Source organism: Telmatherina bonti (genome assembly GCF_933228915.1).
Source record: "Telmatherina bonti genome assembly, chromosome: 4".
Taxonomy (NCBI): domain Eukaryota; kingdom Metazoa; phylum Chordata; class Actinopteri; order Atheriniformes; family Telmatherinidae; genus Telmatherina; species Telmatherina bonti.
This window is the reverse complement of record NC_136622.1, coordinates 32,764,291-32,785,793: the sequence shown is the minus strand read 5'-3', so window position 1 is coordinate 32,785,793 and position 21,503 is coordinate 32,764,291. Positions and strand designations below refer to the sequence as shown.

Genomic DNA, 21,503 nt, shown 5'->3' with positions numbered 1-21,503 from the left:
ATGCTTGTAACAAAGTGCAGATGTAGGAAATTGTCTCACCGAGGTGGCTGGGTAGGTGCTTCCCTTCTGCAGATATGCAGAAACTCAGGTTGACGCTGTTGTGGACAGAAAGGACAAGATGATGACGAGAGAAACGTGCACATGAATGGCAGAGATTCAGCACAAAGACACCTCAGCTGCCCTCACTCAGACTTTGTCTCATAGCCCAGTTCACTTGTGTCAGCTCCCTAACATGGTTCACATTGCAAGGCATGGGGCGTAATGGGAAAGCAACGGATAATATGCTAAAAATGTCAAATGTTTGGAGACAGGGCTGCCATATGACCACTTTAGCCAGCTGGGCTGATAAAGCAGTGCGTCTCCATTTCTAAACAGGGCCTTCCACCCCTTCCCACAGATACAGAAAGGACTAGCAGAGTTAAGAAGGGTGAAATTGTGCTAAGACTCAGGTTTCAGTGCTGACCAGTCAATGGCTGGCTGCATAAGCCTGTAGCTCTCTCCCATGACATCAGCCATACAACATGCTGCTGCGGTCCAAGTCTGCAAACCTTTCACTGCTGAGCTCACGCAAGAGAAGCTTAAAAACAAAAAAAACTAAAACTAGCAGCAGAAACTTGCACCAGAAGGGAAACAAGAAGGAGAAAATGAGGAAAAAACAAAGACTTCTTTTGAGGAATAGTACTAACTTCATGTATATGCTCTCGTGTCTGCACAACTGCATGCACAAGCTCACAAGAGTCTACATGTCCTGATGTTTCCCAGCTGTGTTCCACCGCCAAACAATATCTCATTCAAAGCAACTGCAAAAACCTCCCAGCCCCTCCCCTCCGGACCTCCTTCCCATTATCCCCCCCCCCCCGCCCTCTGCTCTCTTTTCACCCCCACCAAAAACTCCACATCACCAGGCAACGCAGCATAATCAAGACATATGTGTATACAAGAGTTTCCTTTATGGATCAAGATGTGGAGAGAGTTGGGGGGGGGGCAGACACATGAGTGCAGCGTCAACCATGTCAAGCAGCGAGGAACAGTCATCTGTTTCCTCTCCCAGTTTCTGGAGCTGAACGCTGCACATTTGGAAGCTAACAAAGCTGCTATTCAGCATGTTATTCCTCTGCTGTGATACGAAGACATTTTAAAAAGAGGTCAAATAAAGGCAGCACTCGCTACAGACCAATAGCAGGACGGCTGATGTTAAGGATGTTGCTTATCAGAACTTCTTGGCAAGATAGTAGTGTTTATGAATGGGAGGAAATTGAGAGGCTCGTCGGGTCAAACAAATACCAAATGAGTCACATGGCTGACATCTCAGGGTGCTGGACCATCTGAGCACTCACCAGGACACATGAATAGTGGAGTTTCCATTGGTGATTATGCAGTTCTTCTCTTCAGGGTTGATCATGGTGGGAATAACAGTCAGGGAGGCACTGGTGTTGACGATCGGACGGGATCTGTAGTTTGGGAAGGGGAATCCGATATTACACTTCTGCTTTTAATGCCTTCAGAAAACATTGTAGAGTTTAAAGCCTGTAATTTGGCTATCCATTAAGCCAGTGGTTCTCAATAAGGGGGTTGGGACCCCAGATAATAGTAAAAAAAAAAAGGGGTCACCAGATAATAGTAAAAAATACATAGCCTACATTCACCCAATAAAATTGGGATTCTGCCAACAAAAAACCATGAATGCAGGCATAAGTCTACAAAAAAGTTAGTATACATGCCAAATCTCTGTGAGAGAAGCTGATTTATTGCACGTTGGTGCTTTGTAAGAGCAGTGAATCACCAAAAAACACTATCCTCCTTATTTATGAAGACTGACATAGTTTTACAGCCTTCCATTTAGAGGATGGTTTCTAGATGAGCCATTTGATATTCACACAGTTAATCACTCAGTCATCGTGTGGAGGTCACAAACACTAATGTATGTTATCTTGGGGTTTGTAGCTCAAAACGTTTTCCTGTATTCAGTATTACTATTCAGTATGAATTTAAGCAATGGTACTCATTTCCTCTCTCTTTCCTCTTAATATGAAAGTAAATGAGACTGTGACAACATACAGGAGAGGAGGCAAAACACAAACCTGTAGAGAACCGCCTTATTCACACCAAATGCTCCAACAATGAGATCTGTGAAAACAAAGAGAAGGAACATTTAATAAGAAATAAAAGGCGCTAATGGTCCTTAAATGTCATAAATATCACATTCAGTTACCTGGGTATCCGTTCATGTCCAGATCCTTAGCACCTCTGAGGGCAAACCCAAAGCTAGCAGGAATAGCGCCTGCAGCCCACTGGCCTGCGATCACCTGAGACGGCTTTTCCCTGAGACCCTCCGAATGTCCGTTATAGATGTAGACCAGTCCCTGGCGGTCTTCCCCTCCAAATGGACAACTTATAGCCACATCTAACATGGAGCAAAAAGTTAAAAAAGAAAAATAGTTAGCTTCTCTTTAAGAAGAAAACAATTATATTTCGATCTTAAAGCTGGGGTAGGTAATGTTGGGAAGCTAGCAAGATGTGAAAGTAGCGCCCTTTCTTGGCTCCTCCCCCTCTGGTTTTGCTCCTTGCGTGATTCAAAGCTTCTTTTTTACCTCCGCCAAGGAGGTTATGTTTTTACTGCCGTTCATCTGTTTGTTTGTTTGTGTCCAAGATATGGACGGATTTTAATTAAATTTTCAGGAATTATTGGAAATGTGAAAAGGAAGAACAGGTTTAATTATGGTGGCGATCCGGATCACGGAACTTTTTAAAAGCCTTGGCGGAGGTTTGTGCTCTCCGAGTGTTTTTCTAGTTTACAGCTTTAGCAGGAGGAGCCAAATACTAAGGAGTCTAACTATGGTTTTTATTGTTCTTCACCTACAGTAAAAAAAAATGTCTCTGAGCAGGATTACCTACCCCAGCTTTAAGCCTTTTAGCTAGCTTCAACTTATCGCTAAAGCTAGCTAAAGTCAGACTTATTTTCCCTTTTCAGACACACTCAACCAAGAAGTTTGGTGTACACCAGAAGAGCTGTTTGTTGGAATGCAAAGGACACTGAACTGACGAATTCAGCTCATCAGCTCCTTGGTAAGTCAGGTCAATACCCAAATCATCATGTTTTTTGTCAATATCGTGTACACATGTAGTACAAAGAACCAGAGAAGATGTAGTCTGTAAAAGGGCAAAACTTTCAAGAAACTTTCTGACAGACATTTGGAGAAAGCAACTCTGTTTATCACGAGTTAGTTTTATCAAACTCAAATCCCAAAGCTAGTCAAAGTCTGGAAAAACTTTACCAAACCTTTGCTAATTTTTATTATTGGTAATTTGACCTGTCGTTGCTCCTAAAACCTTCCCGTTTCTACCAGTTCATGGCATTAAATGAGCTGAGACAACTGTTTATGTTTCCAATTTTGCAAGCATCCAGATGCCTTCACACAACAAGTCATTAATGTGGTAAGATATAAATCATTCATACCATCTTTCACATGTAGAAACAAAAGATAATCTTAATGAAAAAGCACTTCTTTTGTCACCACAATTCCCAAATCTTACCGTTGAAACCGTCTTGATTCAGGTCTCCAAGCGGTGCAATTGTGCTGCCAAATCTCCCAAACCCTTCAGTGCCTGTCAGGTGAGGCAGGCGGAGCTCCAGGTTTAAGGGACCACGCTGCAGATAAACATAGACACGGCCCATCTCCTCCAGACGTCCGTCAGAGTCTCGGACCATGAACATAGGAGCTCCCACCAGCAGATCCACCATCCTGCAGACAGGACAAGAAGAGCACTCAAACTCAATAAAATCAGAACAAACGGACACTTGATGGTGTAGCAGTAATAGGTAGTTGATGGTATTCAATCTAGATCCCGCCATGATAATCAATTAGAGAGAAAAGAAGAAAAGTCTTCTGCTCACCCATCGCTGTTGATGTCAGTTGTTGCCAAAGCATAGCCAAAATATGATCCCATCTGGAAACAACAGAGTTTTTATAACTTTAATCAATTAGATTAATATTTGATTCTTTTCTTACATAATAGAAAAAAACAGATACATAGACTAAAGGGAGGAGAGGTTAGACCCAGCTCTGTTCTTGTTCTTTTCTCCGCCAAGATCTCAAGAATAAAAGCAACCGATGGTGTTTATTTAGCTAAATCCTCATTGTTTTACCAAGGCTAGCCCTCTTTTACTCAGAGAAACATGAACACAATTAGCATTTTTCTTTCATAACTTCAACAGGAAACCATGAAAGAGTCTAGAATGTCGCATACATAAAGACTGGAAATTAAATTGATTCCTTTGGAGTGGAGGTTTGCAGCCTTACCTGCTCACCGGTGAAATTGAACATGGTCGTCATGTCTGTACCGTTCAAAATGGACACCTGTAACGCAGCAAGCACATATGGCAAACATCTTTTTATAAGGTCTAATATAAGCACAGTCTCTGGCATGGAATTTGCTGCAAAAACAATTCCCAGTATTGCAGAGTCTCTTTTCTTCCTGCATAGGTCCCAAGCCTAAAGCCCACGTTTCCCCTATTTTCAAAGCACGTCAATAAAAAGCAGCATGAGGGAGATGATGAAGCATTCTTACCAAGCCATAAAGCAGGAGTCCTTTTGGAACACCGGCTACAAAATCTGAGAGAGAAAACAAAGATTTACCAGGAAGAAATGCGCAGGTCAAGCTTAGAGGGAAGACAGCATATTCCAGCTCAGTAGTCAGTTTATCTGCCTAACATCAGCTGCAATGTTTGCATTGTTAAAGAGGTTTAAATTCTGTACACCTCAAGGTGAAATGTGTCACATGTGACCCACCTTCTATCTGATCACCGCTGAATTCCCCAACAGCCACAGAGTAGCCTGTTGAAAACACAAAAAATTAGCACCTTGTGTTAGTTTTCATGGCAGATCATGTAGTAAGAACAAAGTGAAGTCAGATTTGCTTACCTTGGTAGCTATCATCACGTGCTGCCGTGACCTGTTTGGTCTGGATTTGACCCTGCACAGACTGCATAAAGTAGCCTGGATAATAAGCTTGGATGATCTCTTCCTTCGCTGCAGAGATCACTTGACCTTAGTGAGACAAACAAGGAAAACAGTTAACAGTTGTGTTGTACACAATCGGCAAAAAAGATCTTCTGGAGGGTTGGTTTGTCCTGTTAAATGATCGCAGTCCCAAATACCTTGCCAGTAGTAGCTTCCTGGCCCACCCAATACCACTTTACCATCCTGAAAGATAAGGTGTGGGAATTAGATCAAGAGAAAAGGAGAACGATCCCGGAAACCTGTTGGAAGGCAGAACTTACCACAGTGAAGTCAGCACTGAATCCTCCCTGACAGTAACCTTGTCCCTCCTTATCACTTATCTCTGAAACACGAAGAAGAAGGATTTACACACACATCACAGGGAAAGCCAACGCTAACGGCCAGGGTGCTGACGGATACCTGTCCGACAGGGAGCATACTCCACAAATTTGGTGAAATTGTGGACCGAGAGGTAACAGGTCCCTGTAGCGTCCGAGTGGGGGATATCCTTCTCAGTCCGCCAGGAGTACAGAGGGGCACAGGCCTGGAGCGCACAGGAGGGGGGGGGGGGGGGGGGGGGGAGATGGGGAATGTTAGGAAGGAGATGCTGCGAGGAGTGGGGTGAGCTTTTAGCTGGGAAATGTTTTTCCAGTTGCAACAACACTGGTGAGCTCAGAATGAGTCTCAGGCTGAGGTCAGTGGTGCATCTGGAGCAGGGTAACTACGTAACTCCACCCAGGTCAAAAAAACTGCAGAAAACACCAAACATGAAGCAGATAAACCTGGACATGAAGAATTCACAGAAGATTAGGACAAACGCTAACATGCCCCTGCTGACTGAAGCGTACGATGTAGTTTGCACACAGTTTCGTTTGGGAACAAACGAGAAGCGTTTCATTCTGTGTTGCAGGAAAATGCTTGATAACAAAGGCAGAAAAAGGAATGTTAATCTAAAACATAATGAGTCTGCAGATAAATTCAAGCTGTGCTCTACTGCTACACATCTCTCTAAAGGGGGGGGGGGGGTCATCTTACCAGGATCGTGTCACCGTGAGAGCGCACAGTGGCGCCGAACCACTGGTGGGACTTGAAATCAACCTGGTGTTCTGTGTCGTTGATCATGACACTGCGATCCCCTGGGAAAGAAGAGGGGGGAAAAAAAAAAAAAAAAAAAAGACATTAATTCCTTCAGCTGGATGTCAAGTATCCCACTTCCACTGTCCCACTTCCTCTCAGGCATTTGGAAACATCTGCGTGGTTGGCAAACAGCAGGCTTTAAGACTCCAGTTACACCATTTTTCATGCAAAGATCAGCTGGGTGAGAGTCCGATTCCACGCCGCTGCCCAGCACATAGAAGCGGGCTTGGCCAGGTTTGGACTGGATTGACCTTGCTGACCCTTTACTCTGTTTGGCCACCTGGCCAGTAACACTGATCTCCCACTTTGACAGCAGCAGGTGATATGACAGATGGTCCTGGGAGTCAGGTTTAAACACAACTTTATTGAAAGACACATGTTACATCTGTGCTGCAATAAAGAATGAAATGCAAACAAATTGATTAGGCAAGGAGCCCCCCCCCACCACCACCACCATATACCAGAGTGAACATCTGCAGGAGACAACAGCAGAACCTTAAAGTAATGACAGATACTACAAGAGATGAGGAGCTCTGTGGATGTGGAGAGAAGAGGTTTTGTATCACACTTGTCCGCCTCCAGTCTTTTGTTCCAGCCAGCTCGGCAGTCTGGAGGTTTGTGGATGACGGTCTGCTCCGTGCCTTTGTGGAAACTGCCGCGAGACTGTGGTCCAAGGAAAACACACACACTCTGGCCTGGCTTCCGCACAGCAACTTCCCAGTCATCTCTCTTTAGGCGCCCTATCCGTTCTCCCTTTCTCCATTACATTTTCAATCCTATCTCCATTTTCTCTATTCGATTTTTCTTCCACTGCCTCCTTGTCTTTACGGCATATTCTTTCATTTACTTCTCTCTCCCACTACATTAACCAGAGAGAATATTGGTTTTTAATAACCTCTGTTTAATCTCCGTCTCTGGGTTTTCCCGCTGCATGGTGGGCCAGTGGCAGCCAGCCCTGCTCCAAATGTTCAAAACCGCACTTCAACAGCTCCTCGCTTTATCTAATCTGCTTCAGATGCGTGTTTTTCTTCAATAATTTCATAATTTAAGCATTTCTTTCACATCCACAAGGTGAGAGGTGGAAGCTGAACAGTTGAAGTCTTTATTTAAGGGCCTCAACTCAACTCAACTTTATTTATAAAGCCCTTTAAAACAACCAGAGTTGAAACAAAGTGTTGTACACAATCGGCAAAAATAAAAACAGAATAAAACAGTTCAAATGCAAATAAATAACACATAAAAACAAGAGGTCATACAAGGAATATGGAATTAAAACAATAAAACAAACTAAATAAATAGTAAGTAAAAACCAATAATAAAAATAAAATAAGGCACACTGACCGGAAATAAGCACGACTGTTTTAAAGATAGCTTGTCATGATAACTGGATGATCTGACTGGTTATTCTGCTGTGTGAAAGAGAGAAAGGACCTCACAGCGAGCGCCTGAAGACGCTCAGAAAGCTTCTGACACCACAGCATTAGTTCGTCATCGCCATGATTTGTGATGAAAAGTTCTGCTTGTCGACTGACGGCGTACAGCTGGAATCACGGGAAACACTTTGAGATGATAAAAAAAAAAAAGAAAAAGAAGATGCAAGAAAACACCGAGACGAGCCACAAGGGCTTGTCATCTGACCAGAATCCCCACCGCCGCCACCGCCCTCTGGGAGGCTGCTTAGTGCAGTGTGCTGATGTGACATGGTGCCAGGACGAAGCCTCTCCCAGGACAAGCGCAGGATTGAAGGGGGGGGGGTCTCTACTTTGAACTGTTTGTGAGTGGATAGCCATTAGAGGGGTTAGAGACTCTCATTGTGAGTGTGTGTTTTAGTGTGTGTGTGTCAGTGGTGTGGAAGACAAATGGTTGAATTCACTCATCACATCAGCTGCTCCTGTGGGAGTAGCAGGAGGAGAGAGGAGGATAGAGCAGGGCAACGGGGGGGTTTGGTTTCCTTCCCTCTCACACCCTGCTGCCCTCAGTCCCCTCTCCTCCTCTCAGATCCATAGACCGGCTCTTATCTCCATGGAAAAGGAAGTGGATGGGTGGGGGGCTTCTGGACGCTTTGACCCAATTAGTTAGGTTAATTAAGAGGGTATGTGGCCCGCGGGTCAGAGCTCAAACTCACTAAGAAACAGGGAGAAAACTGACACCGTTTTGTGTGAAGTACTCTCCGCGCTTTGCAGAAAGCCATTTGTTCGAAATGATTATGGAAAAAAACGAATAATAAATCAGCGACGACCTTTTTAAGGTTGAAGTCTCTGCAGTCAGAACTGGCAATGAAAGCAAAGGTGAAGCCAGAATAAATGAACTACAGCAGTAAATGTCATCCATGTAACAGCTGTTTGTCATAGGCACATTTCCATGCAGATATCCGTGTAGTCAGTGCACACCCCCCCCCACCCCCACTGTACGACAGCTCTACCATGATCCAGATGTCGGAGCTGGCTCTGGCACTCTAATCTGCTCCTTCAAAGCCTTTTTTTTCATGATGTGAAGGACACTCTCTCCAACATGAGACCAACCTTGACTGCAAGACCTCACTGCTTACCCATGACATCACTCCCTGTGGTCCTTTGCCAGCAGCCATGGATGCGCTGCACTTTTAACACTGCAAGATAAACTGCAGAAATAGTGGAGCGTGGCAGTGGTGTCCAATAAAAGAGGCTTTTTTTCTTCTTTTTAACAGGCTTGTGAATCACTTGGTGGAATATTTCCCCCTATTGTGCTGTATAGTCAGTCGTTTTATGTTGGCCTAAAATGCGAGGCTTTAATTTCTTAGGAAAGAAGCCAAATGTGACGCAACATCTGTCCCTCTTCAAGTGTGATCCATAACATTTGTGTGTTTTCACGACAACTTTGAGTGAATTTTTCCCTCACGTCCCCCTTTTGCTCCATCGATGGTTAACTCTGTCAACATAGAGGAACACGAATCCATTCATCAGACAGCGTCGCATTCTGCCAAACCACTTTAGTTAATGTCAACTCAACTGACACCCTTTTTTATCAAGACAACCGGCTTCACCTGCCATGCAAACAGGACATTTCTTTGTTACACCTGTTTGTTTACTGGTTGCTTATCTCCCATCAGGTCCTGAGGCAAAACATAAACATGACCTGCAGGAAGGAAGCGGTTTTCCTCAAAAGCTTCTTCAACAACCCCATTATTCCCTTTATTCCCAAAATGAGGAGCCAATAGAGAAAAGTCAAAGAGTTCAGTGAAGTGAAGCAGAGGCGTCGGATCCGGAGAGGAACAGTTTGGTTTTCCAGCTAATCAGGCAAAAACCAGTTGTAAAGAAACTGCATATTCAAAACACGGCAAAGTGTTGATCAGTGGCCTTACCTTCCGTATCAAATTCGATGGTGTGACAGTCTGATTGGCTGAGGCTCCACGGACAGTAGAACACAGACCCTCCCTCTTTTATGTTGACCTGTCTCGTGTTGGCCTTGGGGGCTCCAATCACCACGCTCGCACTGGGAGAAAACACAGAAAACCTTCTTTAGATCAAATGTTTGCTGTGTTTTGGGGTTTTTTTTATCCTACACTTGCAGCTCTTATCCCAGCCTCGATAAAACATCGCCTCCAAGTCCGACGGCGTTAAACACGACGCCGTCAGCACATTTTACAGCTTAGCCAGTCGTCTTCTGACTCACATGCAACACATTTTAAGAGGTTGCAGTTTTACGTGATCCCGTACAGTCGCTGGAAACTGTTGCAATCACATGTGCACATGTGACACCAGCAGAAGGATTCACTCCGCTCGTATGCAGTCAGACACACGAGGAGAACTGCTTGCATGGTCACACATGCTCCCCGGGGGCATCATTCAACAGGAAAACAAGAGAGCAGACAGGCTAAGTGGAGTCACACTCTTGTTTCTTCAGCTGGGATGCTAAAAAGTGTCCTTGTAGCTCAACTGTACAACTGCAGGAAGGGCAGCCAACCACTTCAACAGACACACACAGTATAGAGGGGGGTTACAGGTGAAACAATAACAGTCCTGGACCGACTTCAGAGATGAGGGAGATTAAGAAAAGGTAGAGTGATGATATGTTAATGGACACAATGAAGATCTGGGCAAGGATAAGTCAGCGGAAAAAAATATTCCCAGCAGATAATGTGGCTTAAGTGGATGGTTTAACCATTACCTCATTCTGGAACCAGTTGACCCAAACAAGCAGCAGAGATGCAGTTACAGTCATACTGATGTGGGTAAAGGAGGCAAGGGGCCACTGAGACCAGACCATGTCTGAGGGCCTCTAAAACAGGAAGAGTACACCCTTTCCTGCTCTAGATCTTCCAATAGCTCTCAAAAGTTTACAGTTTGGATAAATTTAGCATCGTGCCCCTAAGGATGGCTATTTAGCTGGGTTAAGACGAAGATATCAGTTAAAAAGTGTAATATGTAATTCGCTGCAGTTAATCCCACTGAACCCATCTACTACCTCAGTGTTGGTGGTTAGCATGAAGCCCTGAGATCATTTCAGTAGCTTTGGGTTATAAAATACACAAATGTGTGAGAAAAAAGACTGGGTGTGGGTTTAACACGTCACTGTTAGCGTCGTTTTAATACCTCAAAAGAGATCCGGTACAATGCCAGATCCAAATGTGGAGCAGAAAATCCCAGTTTGTGTTGGAAGAAAGGGGAAAAAAAGTCGGTTCAGCTTGGAGAGGAGGTCCCTTTATATCTGACCGCATTTACAAATCCAGGAATCTCCCAACAGACTTCCGTCTGCTCTTTAATACGAATCACAGAGACGGTTCCTGGATTGGGATTCTCATCAGACAGCTGAAGATCCTGCTCTCGCCATCTTTCAAACGCTGATGCTCAAATATAAACAGGAGTTAGTAAATATGCACACCTGTCATCTGCAAGCCATCCAAATCTATTTGAGGAAAAATGCACATCAGAACTTCCATGCATCGTTACGTTAGATCGGTTTGAGGCTAAACATTTCAGAGCACTCTGCAAGGAAAAGAGAAAATGTGCAGGAATAATCTGTAAACACGTCCATCTGATGAATAACACCAGCCGAGGAAGATGCGCTCAACGGAGAGAGCTTTATTTCCTTGTATCCGATCTGAACAGAGTCCAGCTATATTTGGTTGTGGCAAATTTTCAAAGGAGCAAAATAAAACAAGAAAAAACAGGAAATAACAAAACAAGCTTTAATCAGAAAGTTGGCAGGTGGTGCAAGCCGCCTCACACTGATACATGCAGATGTGAAAATACAGATTCTCATTCTCACACACACACAAACATAGCCTGACAGTAATCTCTGAGCTCTGTTAATGAGCTAAAATGAGCATTTAATGACCCTTTATCTGGGTGGGATCTGCATTCCCACACCCTTTTACCTTTTCTGCTGGCTATGTGCTTAAAAGGTAAAGCTGCTGCAGCGCTCGCATTTAATGAAGCTCTGAGTGCTGCATTACAAATTCCTTTGTGAAAGTGGAGGCTCTTGGGATTGGCATGCAAAAATATGTAATTAGTGAGGGAGGAGGGGGGGGGGGGGGGGGGGGGGCAAGAAATCCTCAGCTGTTCACCAAAGGACAGACGTTATTCTCATGAAGACGAAGACGGGATGCCTTTACTACAGCGAAGTTCAACAAAGGGAACAACACAGGTTTGCAAAGTAACACCTTGCCAGCGGCCACAGCTCAGCACTTCTTTAAAAAGCTGTGAAAATGACGCCACAGGACTCTACTCACCAATATGTTTTGGCAACAATTTATATAAACTAATCTTCATTTGGTAATCTCGTAACTTTTCGCTGCGACAGATGCATAACCAACCCATTTCACAAGAGGAGGCATTTAAACAATGTCGTTCTGGTGAAGCAGAAGGGGGGGCGGGGGGGGTGGTGTGAAAAGCACTAGCAGCTTCATGCTGTCCCATCAGCTGCCAAACAGCAGCCACTAATGAGCCCCATCACCCAGATGATAATTAAGCATTAATTAAACTACTATAAATGACTCAGGATCCACGTAAGGAATGTGTAAACAGCTTCACTGTAACTGTCTCATTGGAGGGTCAAGACATCTGGGGACATTTTACCAAAAAAAAAAAAAAAAAAAAAAAAAGGTTCACCACACTATAATTGCCAGACTAACCACTATTTTATGTGGGGATGAGAAATGGAGGCTGATGCAGAGTGCTGGAACTTGCTGATGTGACATTATTGTGTGCAGCCATGGCTAATAGGCTTTATGATGAGGTTACAGACTGAGGTTGTCAACAGACAAATTCCAAGGTTACATCCTCCCAGCCAGCCCAGCACCCCACCATTCCACATTTAATTGTCTTCCACCCAGCTGCAAAGCTGATGTTACTTGAACACTATTAGCTTTAAGCTTAAAAGAGTAAAAAAAATAAAAATAAAAATAAAAAAAAAAAAGTCTAAATCACATTTGTTAAGCCGGACCAGTGTGGCTGTAGTTCCCCATCTGCAGCCATAAACAAGGCTCAGTGAACACCATGGCACATATGCAAGGAAGAGGGTGTGGGGGAAGTAAAAAGCACCAGAGGCCTTCCAAACTCGCCAGCACATAAGCAAAACACGCACAGTGCCTCGTGGAATTTATCCTAAGCAATCAACACATACTTAAACAATGGAGTGGTTCCAAATCAGTGAAAAGAAGTCAGATGCAGCGATCTGAGAGGGTGCACTAAGAAGTAAGACAGCCAGGGATTTCTACAAAACCTCTGCTGGTTCTGATCCTACAGCGTGCAAATGGGCTTTTCCCTCCCAAGCCAAACATACAGAAGTTCTTTTATTTCCTTCATTAGAAAAGCAGGAAAGAAAACATACAGAATATGATAAAGATTACGACTACTCTACAGTCTCCAAGGCGACTTGCATCTGAGAGCGAGAAAAACACAAGCAAGAAATTAAATGACAGAGGAAGTTATAGGTGTGACTGCTGCAAGTCCAGTTGGACTAAACATGATGATGTTGGTGCCATAAAGACAACATCAAGCTGTGCACTCTTTATTAAAATATTTAAATACATATATCTGATTGAAAGTCCTTAAACTCTCTATATAATCTAACTTTCTAATATGTATGTGGTGATATTTTTATCATGCATTTATGGCTGAACGCATGACTCTGAATGGTGACGTAACATGAAACAACCTGCAGTTTCTTTGATTTTGACAGTGTTTGCTTAACATGTGGTTCAATGACCTTTATAATAACTATAAGGGTCATTGTGATGTTCTAATTTAACAGCAAGTTCTGGGGTAAAAAGGTCATTTTTAACTAAATATATAAATTCTTTAATAAATTCTGAAAAGAAACTCATTGTACAAAAAGTAGAGGGATTAAATCATCATTATATGATTAACATCTAAATGCATTGACTGACTTGAAATCAGAATCAGAGTAGATTTTTATTGTCTACTAAAGTGAAAAGTTGCATTTGTCTCACTATTGCAAGCATCTCTGCAGCAGTGCTGGACAGGTGCAATAAAAGCACAAATATGGGACAAAAATACATGTAAAACACCTGGAAGTAAAGATTAAGAGAAAAACCAATTAAAATGCAGCAGTTCATATCAAACTTCAGAGATTGATCACTTGAGTTAAGGATGCTAACGGCATTTGGAATCAGATATTTCAAAGCCGCCTTTAGCCAGAGGAACTCCAAATCATCTTCTGGACTTCGGAAAATCAAACTGACAGGACAGAAGGTGATCGGATTATTGATCTTCTGTCAGTCGTTAGACAATCTGAGTTTCATCCAACGTCAACCAAATGCATTTAATTTGCTTATGATGTCAGGAATCAATACTTGCGCTTGATGGCGAGTAAATGTTGCTTGGGTCGGATTTTACCGTCTGGAATCTCATCGGGAGAAGAATCAGAGAAGAATGTTGCTTCTGTTAACCCGAAACTGAACATAAACAGCTCCAGAGCAGCTTTTGTGTTCAGCATCAGTTGCCATGGTGATCTTGAAAGGTTAAAAGAGAGAGACCTAGTAAACCCCTCAGACTGAAGCCAGGTGGATAGTGCCAAAATGCAAGATCCACATCTCTAACAGACACATATTACCTGGACAAACAGGAGCTGGACTACGGATCTGGTCTATTAGCTTGCACATTAAGCAACTGAATGATGTTTGACCAGAGAAAAACAGATTTTATAAAGCGTGTGCAACTTAAAAGTGAAATTTGCTGAATGACTGATTTGAGAAACACAAATGTGTGTGATGACTAATTCTAGACCACATGGAGCCATTTCAGTAGTCCTGCATCCCACTCAGAGCCAAGGCCAGACTAACTGTTTCAGTCCTTACGGCTGCCATATGGACGATCGTCTACTCACACACACACACACACACACCACATACACACACTGTCAGCGCTGCTGCCCAGGAGCATGAAGATGATGAGAGTAGCAGTACCGGCTGAGATGGTGTGTGCTGACTACAGAGCATCTACTGTGCTAAGCTGAGGCCACATTTTTTTTGGTTGACAGTCACATGGTCGTGGAAAAAAGATCTGCAAGTTGCTCTACAAGCCTGGAGCAAGTCATGTCCTTTACAACTAATTTATGGGCATTTCCATAAGCCAAGCTGGACTTGAAAAGAGAGTTTGTGCCCACACGAACCAGTTCTGATAAGATAAACAGTGTGTTGAGGATCTGGTCCCACATCACAGGAAAGACATTTCCGATATCCTCATAGGATTTTATCGTCTGGGAACAGGTGGCTTGGAGTTTACAGGCAGTGTTAGCGACAGCCTTCTCTCAGTGCTGTTTACTGTAACAGAGTAGAGCTGGGTGGACATTCAGATGTGATTAGATAATAGATTAGGCTTTGTGGTTTTATGCCACACCACAGATCGTACGAGTTGCTGGTCTGCCATAGGGCACATTCACATCAGGCTTTTTGATTCGAATCCGAGTCCGTTTGCTCGGAAAGTCCGCTTCATTTAGGCAAATGTGAACGCACCACACAAAGCGGACTCGGTCCTCCTATAACCGCATGTCTCGGCCCGTTTCAAGGGGATCAAATACAGGAAGTGAACTACAAAAAAAAGTCACTTCCTGCATTTGGTGTAGCATTGCATTGTGGGTAAATACATAGCGATGGCGTTAAGGGTCCTCTGCCTCGTCTGTTGTTCATATTGCATCCATTCATGCAGTATACTTGCATAAGACACAATAAAAACCCAAAACAGTCATAGTTTCATCTCCATGTTTAACTCGCAGAGGAGTTTTCTTCTTCACGCAGGTCTTGTCCTGTCTTTTGCCAAATACTAGTACAGCGCCACCTTTAGTAAGAATGGGGATATATTTTTCCAATGGTTTGGCTCGTTTGACCAACTTGCATAATGAAGGTGACTTCGCTCCGCATGGATACACTCCCCCTACAACTAAACCAAGTCCCCAGTCGGACCGAGTCTAGTGGACTATCCTGATGTGAATGCAGCAAGTTGGCACGAGTGTGAGGAAGTTATTTCTTCCAAACTTTTCAACAATCATTTCACATTTTAGCCTCCTTGTGGGTCATTTAATGTGGAGGGAGCAACAACTTTTATATCATAACCACCAATGTGTCAAGTTCACAAGTGGCAGGTAAGAAATTCGAAGCATTTTGTGTCTATAAATACGTCGCAATGACTTGTAGCCTCACTGATGCACTTTCTAATGCATACCCCCCTTTCACAGTCCTAATGCCCTAAAACATGCCTCTGCAAGAGGTTTAACTGCTGGGGGTTCACACTTCTCCACAATAGCCCCATCAGGGGGTCCAGTCCTCTCACCTCAGGATAGAGAGACTGTTGTACTAAAAGGAATGGTGGTGGAGGGGGTGGCAGCTGTCTGAGCACTTTGCCCCTGCATAATCCAACTCCTGTTTTGCCCACACATGCATACAAACCAACTCACATTCATTGCAAGTACTGGCGGAGGTTACATGCCGTTTCCATTTCAAACAGTGCATCATAATTCAAATTTCAATGACTCAAATTTAAATTTCACTTGAAGACAATGTCGTCATGTGCTCATTGCTGTATGAAGGATAGCTTTTTATCAAATTACTACAGATATGAGTCATGTTGGGAGCTGGAGTTAAAACAAACCAGACCTGCCAGCAGTCACAGATTAAATCTGGAAAAGTGTGAGTCAGGATAACCCCCACCAATCGCTGACTCGCTTCCAAAGTAGACATGACGTCCTCGGGGCATTCCCAAACCAATACAGCAGAGGATCGGCGGGCCCTTTAAACACTTCATCACTGACCATGCTGACATCTTTTTCCAGTGAAACACACAGGCTCATTATATAAAGCCCCTTTTATGAACAGGCTACTGAAAGGTTGAGAGGAAAAATTCCATTACCAGGCTAAATATCTATAAAATGTTCCCAACCTGACTACCAAAGGTGCACACACTGGACAGAAACAGAAAATTAAAGCAACATCAATAAATCAGGACCGTAATGAGTCACAGTGAGAGCTCCTATGAAGGGATACAGTAAACAATTTCAGCCATCAGACAAAGGGCCTCTTTGTCTGCACGCAACGAAGAGAACCTGGATGAAGGAAAGCTTGGAAGCTCAAATATACAAGCTGTGCTCCTGCAGTTCAAACACTTACTGGTTTAATTTAGAAACGAATCCACAGAAAAGGACAGGAGTGAAAACAACAACAGTAAGATGTATGGTCGAATGTGAGAAGGGACACAACACAAAAAACACATTACCAAAAGAGGCCCTCGTCCAATGTCAATATTTGTTCAATTCTAACCCTGTTTGAGAGGCTAAACTACAGAAGGGTCCCCAGCATGGTGAGGCTAAGCTCTGTTTGTTCTAGCCATAGTCAAACTATCTGTAACCTGATGCACATCACTGAAACACACGAACCTGTGTCATTAGTTCTTACACACCCGGCCAGGTCTGTTGTTATTGTCAACCTTGACCTTTGACCTTTTCTATCTCTGTATAATCCACTCCCTTATCGCTGCCAGGCACCAGAGAAAGTCAAAAAGGAGCCAGTTGCTGCCATTTGACCAAGAAATCCCACATCCCTGCAGTTGGAGGGGGGTTTGAAGGGATGGACGTTCATAAACTACAGCTAAACAGAGAAAAGTCCATCTCTGTTGACCACTGAAAAAACATGCACAGCAGAGAATAATAAATCCTCCAGCCCTTCCTGTGCGTATCTGACAAGAGCTATCACACACAGTTCATAGATATTATCCTCAGGCGCACTACCATGGTGGGCCATCTACCAGTGTCCAAATTTAATTTTATTACTCAGGCCAAAGGGCAGGACAGGCACACATATATAAACTCATTGTCAAGGATTAGCGTCAGCGTTGAAGAAAGTAAGCCTTTGTATGTGTAGGCTTGACTGGTAGTATTTATGGATGGAAGAAATATCTTAACTCCTTCAGTCTACAGCTATATCTGCCATCGGTTTCATTTTTGCAAATACATTATAGTCACCAGAGATAAACATGTTTGTCTAAAGGATGCAATAATTTTATCAACTGGTTTGGTACCAGGTTCGCGGCAGCTCATCATGACAAGGAGAATCAGTCAGCGCAACCCTCAGCTGACCTCACAGGGTTGCTGCTACTCCCCCAGTCCACACATCTCCCAAGTGTGGGCGAGGACGATGTGTTGGCAAAAGAACAGATAACAGAAACTCATTTCATGTCTGATACATTTTGATGGATCAACCTCAGAAAAACTCTGGATGAAAAGTGGCAGATATATGTGGTTCACTGATAAAGGGATGGGTCATGGTCTTAAATCTGTTCTCCCAGACTTTTGTTGTGTTTGACATCTGACTTATGGAAACATATCATCATGAGGAAAATTACAGGCCGACCATTTGTAGGAAGCAGCATTTGAACACTATTCCTGCTGTTGTCTCCAGCTCTGTGAGCAAAGTGTCTCAACTGTAAAAGAAAAAAAGTTCAGATTAAGTCATAGGTAAAATGACGTCTCTGCGTCTGCTACTAAAATGAGGCGAGGGGCGATGATGGGGAGAGGGGCTAGACGTGGGGGGAGGGGGGTGTCTGTGTGATAGATGAATTAAAAAGCCCTGCAGAATGACATCAGCATAGGAGAGAGTGAGAGGGGGACGTGGGAGTAAGACAGAGAGAGAGAGAGAGAAGAGGGGTGTATGCATAAAAGCTTCACATCCTAAATCATACCATTCGTTTGAAGCCCCTGCTTCCCAAAGAGAAAAAAATAAGACTAATAGCAGCTGACTTTTTTTTAGAGACAGCAAAGGCCGAAGGAAAGGGGCGAGATGGGGAGGTGGGGGGGGGGGGAGTCTCCCTCGTGTCTGCCGTCCAGGGAAATGGGGAGGAGAAACAGGGAAACTCAAGCTGCTGCTGGCGGCCCACTCGGCACAAAGCCCTTTCTGAAATCCCAGCGTGCCGGCTAGTCGAACAGTGGTCTTCTGATGCTCACCAGACACAGCCAGGAAGTCTGAATGAGACTCAGTGAAAGTTATGTTCATGATTATTCCAAGTACATGGTTTTATCCAAGCCTGGTCAACACAAATGCAATACTGACAATAACTAAAATGACCTTCGTTGGCCTTAAATGATATGAACTACACACTACTGTGACATTTGACAAGAGTAAAGGCATAGATGAGTTCTAACTGTGACAGTCAGGAAGACTGCTGGGTCAGTCTCTGCTTGCAGTGTCACATCATACCGCAACAAACCCAAAGAGCATCCCAGAGGCATTTAAAATGGGGTTTCTAAAGGCTGAATTAGGTCAGCTTGTTCTGGAGTTATAGGGTGAAGTTATCAAATAAATGTCGTTTAGTTGGATAATATTAATTATATGATATTTTCTTGTATATTCTGATATTTTTTCAATTCCAATTCCTTTTTATGACTAGATAACCACTCTGATATTGGAATTTATTCCACAAGTAAATCAACACTCAAATGAATTGTCATGGAAATATTCAATAACAGAATGGAGGGCGTGCGCTGTGCGTAAAGCATGGCTCTGGGGAACATAAAGTCTACATAAGATCCAGAGATGGCTTCGTATTAAAGCCACATGGGTATTACACAAAATAAAGAAGTTTTTTTCTAAGGAAAATAAATCTTTAGCTTTGACATCGTGTTGTAAACGTTCAACCCACTAACAGGGTCCAATGGAAAGTTTGGACGCTGCGCGCAACATATTTGTGAACAACTGAGTGTGCAGAAGTGGCCGTGAGAGACATTTTTTGTTTGTTTGTTTATTTGTTTGTTTATAATGTCTTTTCTTTGTATCCTGTATCTGTTTAAGAAAAAACTCACCTGGCAGATTCGGACAAATAAAAGTCCACTGCATACCCGAAGTAGCTCCCTTCAGGTCCGCTGTAAACAGTTCGGTTCTCCACGTCCAGATTGAAAGCCTCACAGACAGGCTGAGAAAAAATGATTATGAGCCCCATCATACAAAGGAATGAGCGGGTGGGAAAGGCTGCAGTCCCCGGCGCTGTTGCGCGAAATGGTTCCAAACCCATTCTTTTAAAAAAGAGAAAAATAATCCACTAAAGTTTTTCCTGCGCAAGTTTCTGAGCTTCCCACTCCGCTGATCGATCCTGTAGAACAGAAAGGGGGGATATGACTAAAACTGCATCTCTGACCAGCCAGTATCTCGTTAATGCGCCGTCAGCTCCTCCACAGCGTCTTCTTCTCCCACTCTGCTCCTCTCCAGACCCACGCCTTCTCTGCTCACCTAATACACAGCGCAGGGAGTTCCCACACCCGTGGCAAAGTTTGGAGGAGGAGTCTGTGTTTCCCTATGAAAAAAAAAAAATCTTAGAGGAGGGAACCTGCCTACTTTACAAGTGGTAAAAAGAAAAAAGGGTCACCCTTATCCCTAAAACACAGATTATTAGCCAGATGAACAATGGATCCACAATCCTTCCTTTGATTTTATCTCACACTTATCATGACCTTTTCAGATCAAAGTTGTTGCCAGAGAAGGCAGCTTGATAAGTGATGGAAAGGTCAATAAAACTTCACATCATGTTTTGAACTGGGTTCCTTTTCTATCCAAAACCACAAACACACCACCACATTGTTTCACTTCTCAGTTGTGAACCTACAGCGATGACCTATGTGCATCTTTTGCTGCTCATGAGTGATCCATGTGTATTTTTGTCTAATTACAGCATAGATGTAACTGCACATATGCAATGTTCAAGGGGGGGTGTGGGAACAGTTCGTAGTCCCACTTCTCCCACTTCTGAGTCACACGAGACTGAGAAAAGTGGTTAGGCTGCAGAAAGCAACAACTCACTCCAATGAGACCTTTAATAAACCAATCTAGGCCTTCTGGAATTAGTGACTATTGGTTTAGTTGATTCACTTCAAGCCTCAGGGACTTAACGCAGGGGCCAAATTTGGCTCTGTGGCTGTAGCAACATGAACTCTCACTCAAGTGCTTCTCTTATTTATAACTCATGCAAGCGCCTCGACACACACCAAAGTCTGACTGTAGGCTGATGGGAGAAATCCAGTGTCTGGAGGGGCCAGTTCACAGCTGTCGAGGGCACTGGATAGTTCAAAGCCTTAATATGAGAGGGGTCTCATTCGCTCACTCTGTTTTTAGTTGGTTAAAATAAGTCTGTAAAGAAATGAGGGTCAAAGTTAAAATTTTGGTTGATTAAAAGATGGATTACATCAAATTAGATTACTGCATAAAGGCTAATTAGACTTTGACAAAAGTTATACATATTTGTTGTGTGTTTTGTTGTATTCTAAAAGTCTAAATCCACAGGTCATTTCAGTCACACGCTGTCATGACCTCCCCATATGAGGGAGCAAGCAAATACTTTGGAAACAGATAGTACTGGTATCAGCTTTTAGTCATCTTTACTCTCTACCTGATTAAACATCAGAGTTCTCACCTTATCTGTTACACACAATGATCCATTTAAACTGTAGAAGTTACAGAATTTAAGATAGGTGAAATATTTCTTTCAAGTATTTTCGCCCCTCCTTTTCTTTACCCCTACCAAGTTAACTTACAGTCCAGTCACCCTGTCTATTAAGCATATTTTGTGCCTGAGCTCTTTTCTGCCTTTGGTGATTTGGTCTGACTAAGTCTAAAGTATTTTCCATCTCGTCTTTTCCGTTGAAGAAGGGGGTGTGGTGTTGTGCCAATGCTTTGGCTTTGACATCATCATTCAGCCACTATGGCAACACATCTGAGATGCAGCAAAAGACTTGTAGAACATTTAGCAAGGCAGAATGACACAGTTGAACATTGATTTTAAATATAGTAAATGTGAACATAAATACAAAGACAGATGACTTTAACTCTGTTCATGTAGAATATGATTTACTGTAAAGTAGGACAAGCTATTAATAACAAGGGCTCACTAA

The 21,503-nt window shown here is 43.3% G+C and overlaps 1 protein-coding gene across 1 annotated transcript in view; it reads right to left on the bottom strand.

Annotated features, from left to right (window-relative positions):
• The window catches only part of itga5 (integrin, alpha 5 (fibronectin receptor, alpha polypeptide)), a 36,106-nt gene extending 16,306 nt beyond the window's left edge, over window positions 1–19,800 (bottom strand). The window contains exons 1-16 of the mRNA XM_079238790.1: window positions 19,425–19,800; window positions 9,478–9,608; window positions 6,036–6,136; window positions 5,421–5,544; window positions 5,282–5,343; window positions 5,159–5,204; window positions 4,923–5,048; window positions 4,791–4,835; window positions 4,570–4,613; window positions 4,302–4,358; window positions 3,896–3,948; window positions 3,535–3,743; window positions 2,213–2,404; window positions 2,082–2,127; window positions 1,338–1,451; window positions 40–95 (exon numbers count right to left, since the gene is read on the bottom strand). Coding sequence (XP_079094916.1) covers window positions 40–95; window positions 1,338–1,451; window positions 2,082–2,127; window positions 2,213–2,404; window positions 3,535–3,743; window positions 3,896–3,948; window positions 4,302–4,358; window positions 4,570–4,613; window positions 4,791–4,835; window positions 4,923–5,048; window positions 5,159–5,204; window positions 5,282–5,343; window positions 5,421–5,544; window positions 6,036–6,136; window positions 9,478–9,608; window positions 19,425–19,633 — 1,615 coding nt within the window. The 5' untranslated portion in view covers window positions 19,634–19,800. The remainder of the gene's footprint in view (window positions 1–39; window positions 96–1,337; window positions 1,452–2,081; window positions 2,128–2,212; window positions 2,405–3,534; window positions 3,744–3,895; window positions 3,949–4,301; window positions 4,359–4,569; window positions 4,614–4,790; window positions 4,836–4,922; window positions 5,049–5,158; window positions 5,205–5,281; window positions 5,344–5,420; window positions 5,545–6,035; window positions 6,137–9,477; window positions 9,609–19,424) is intronic.
• Window positions 19,801–21,503: the final 1,703 nt, after the last annotated feature.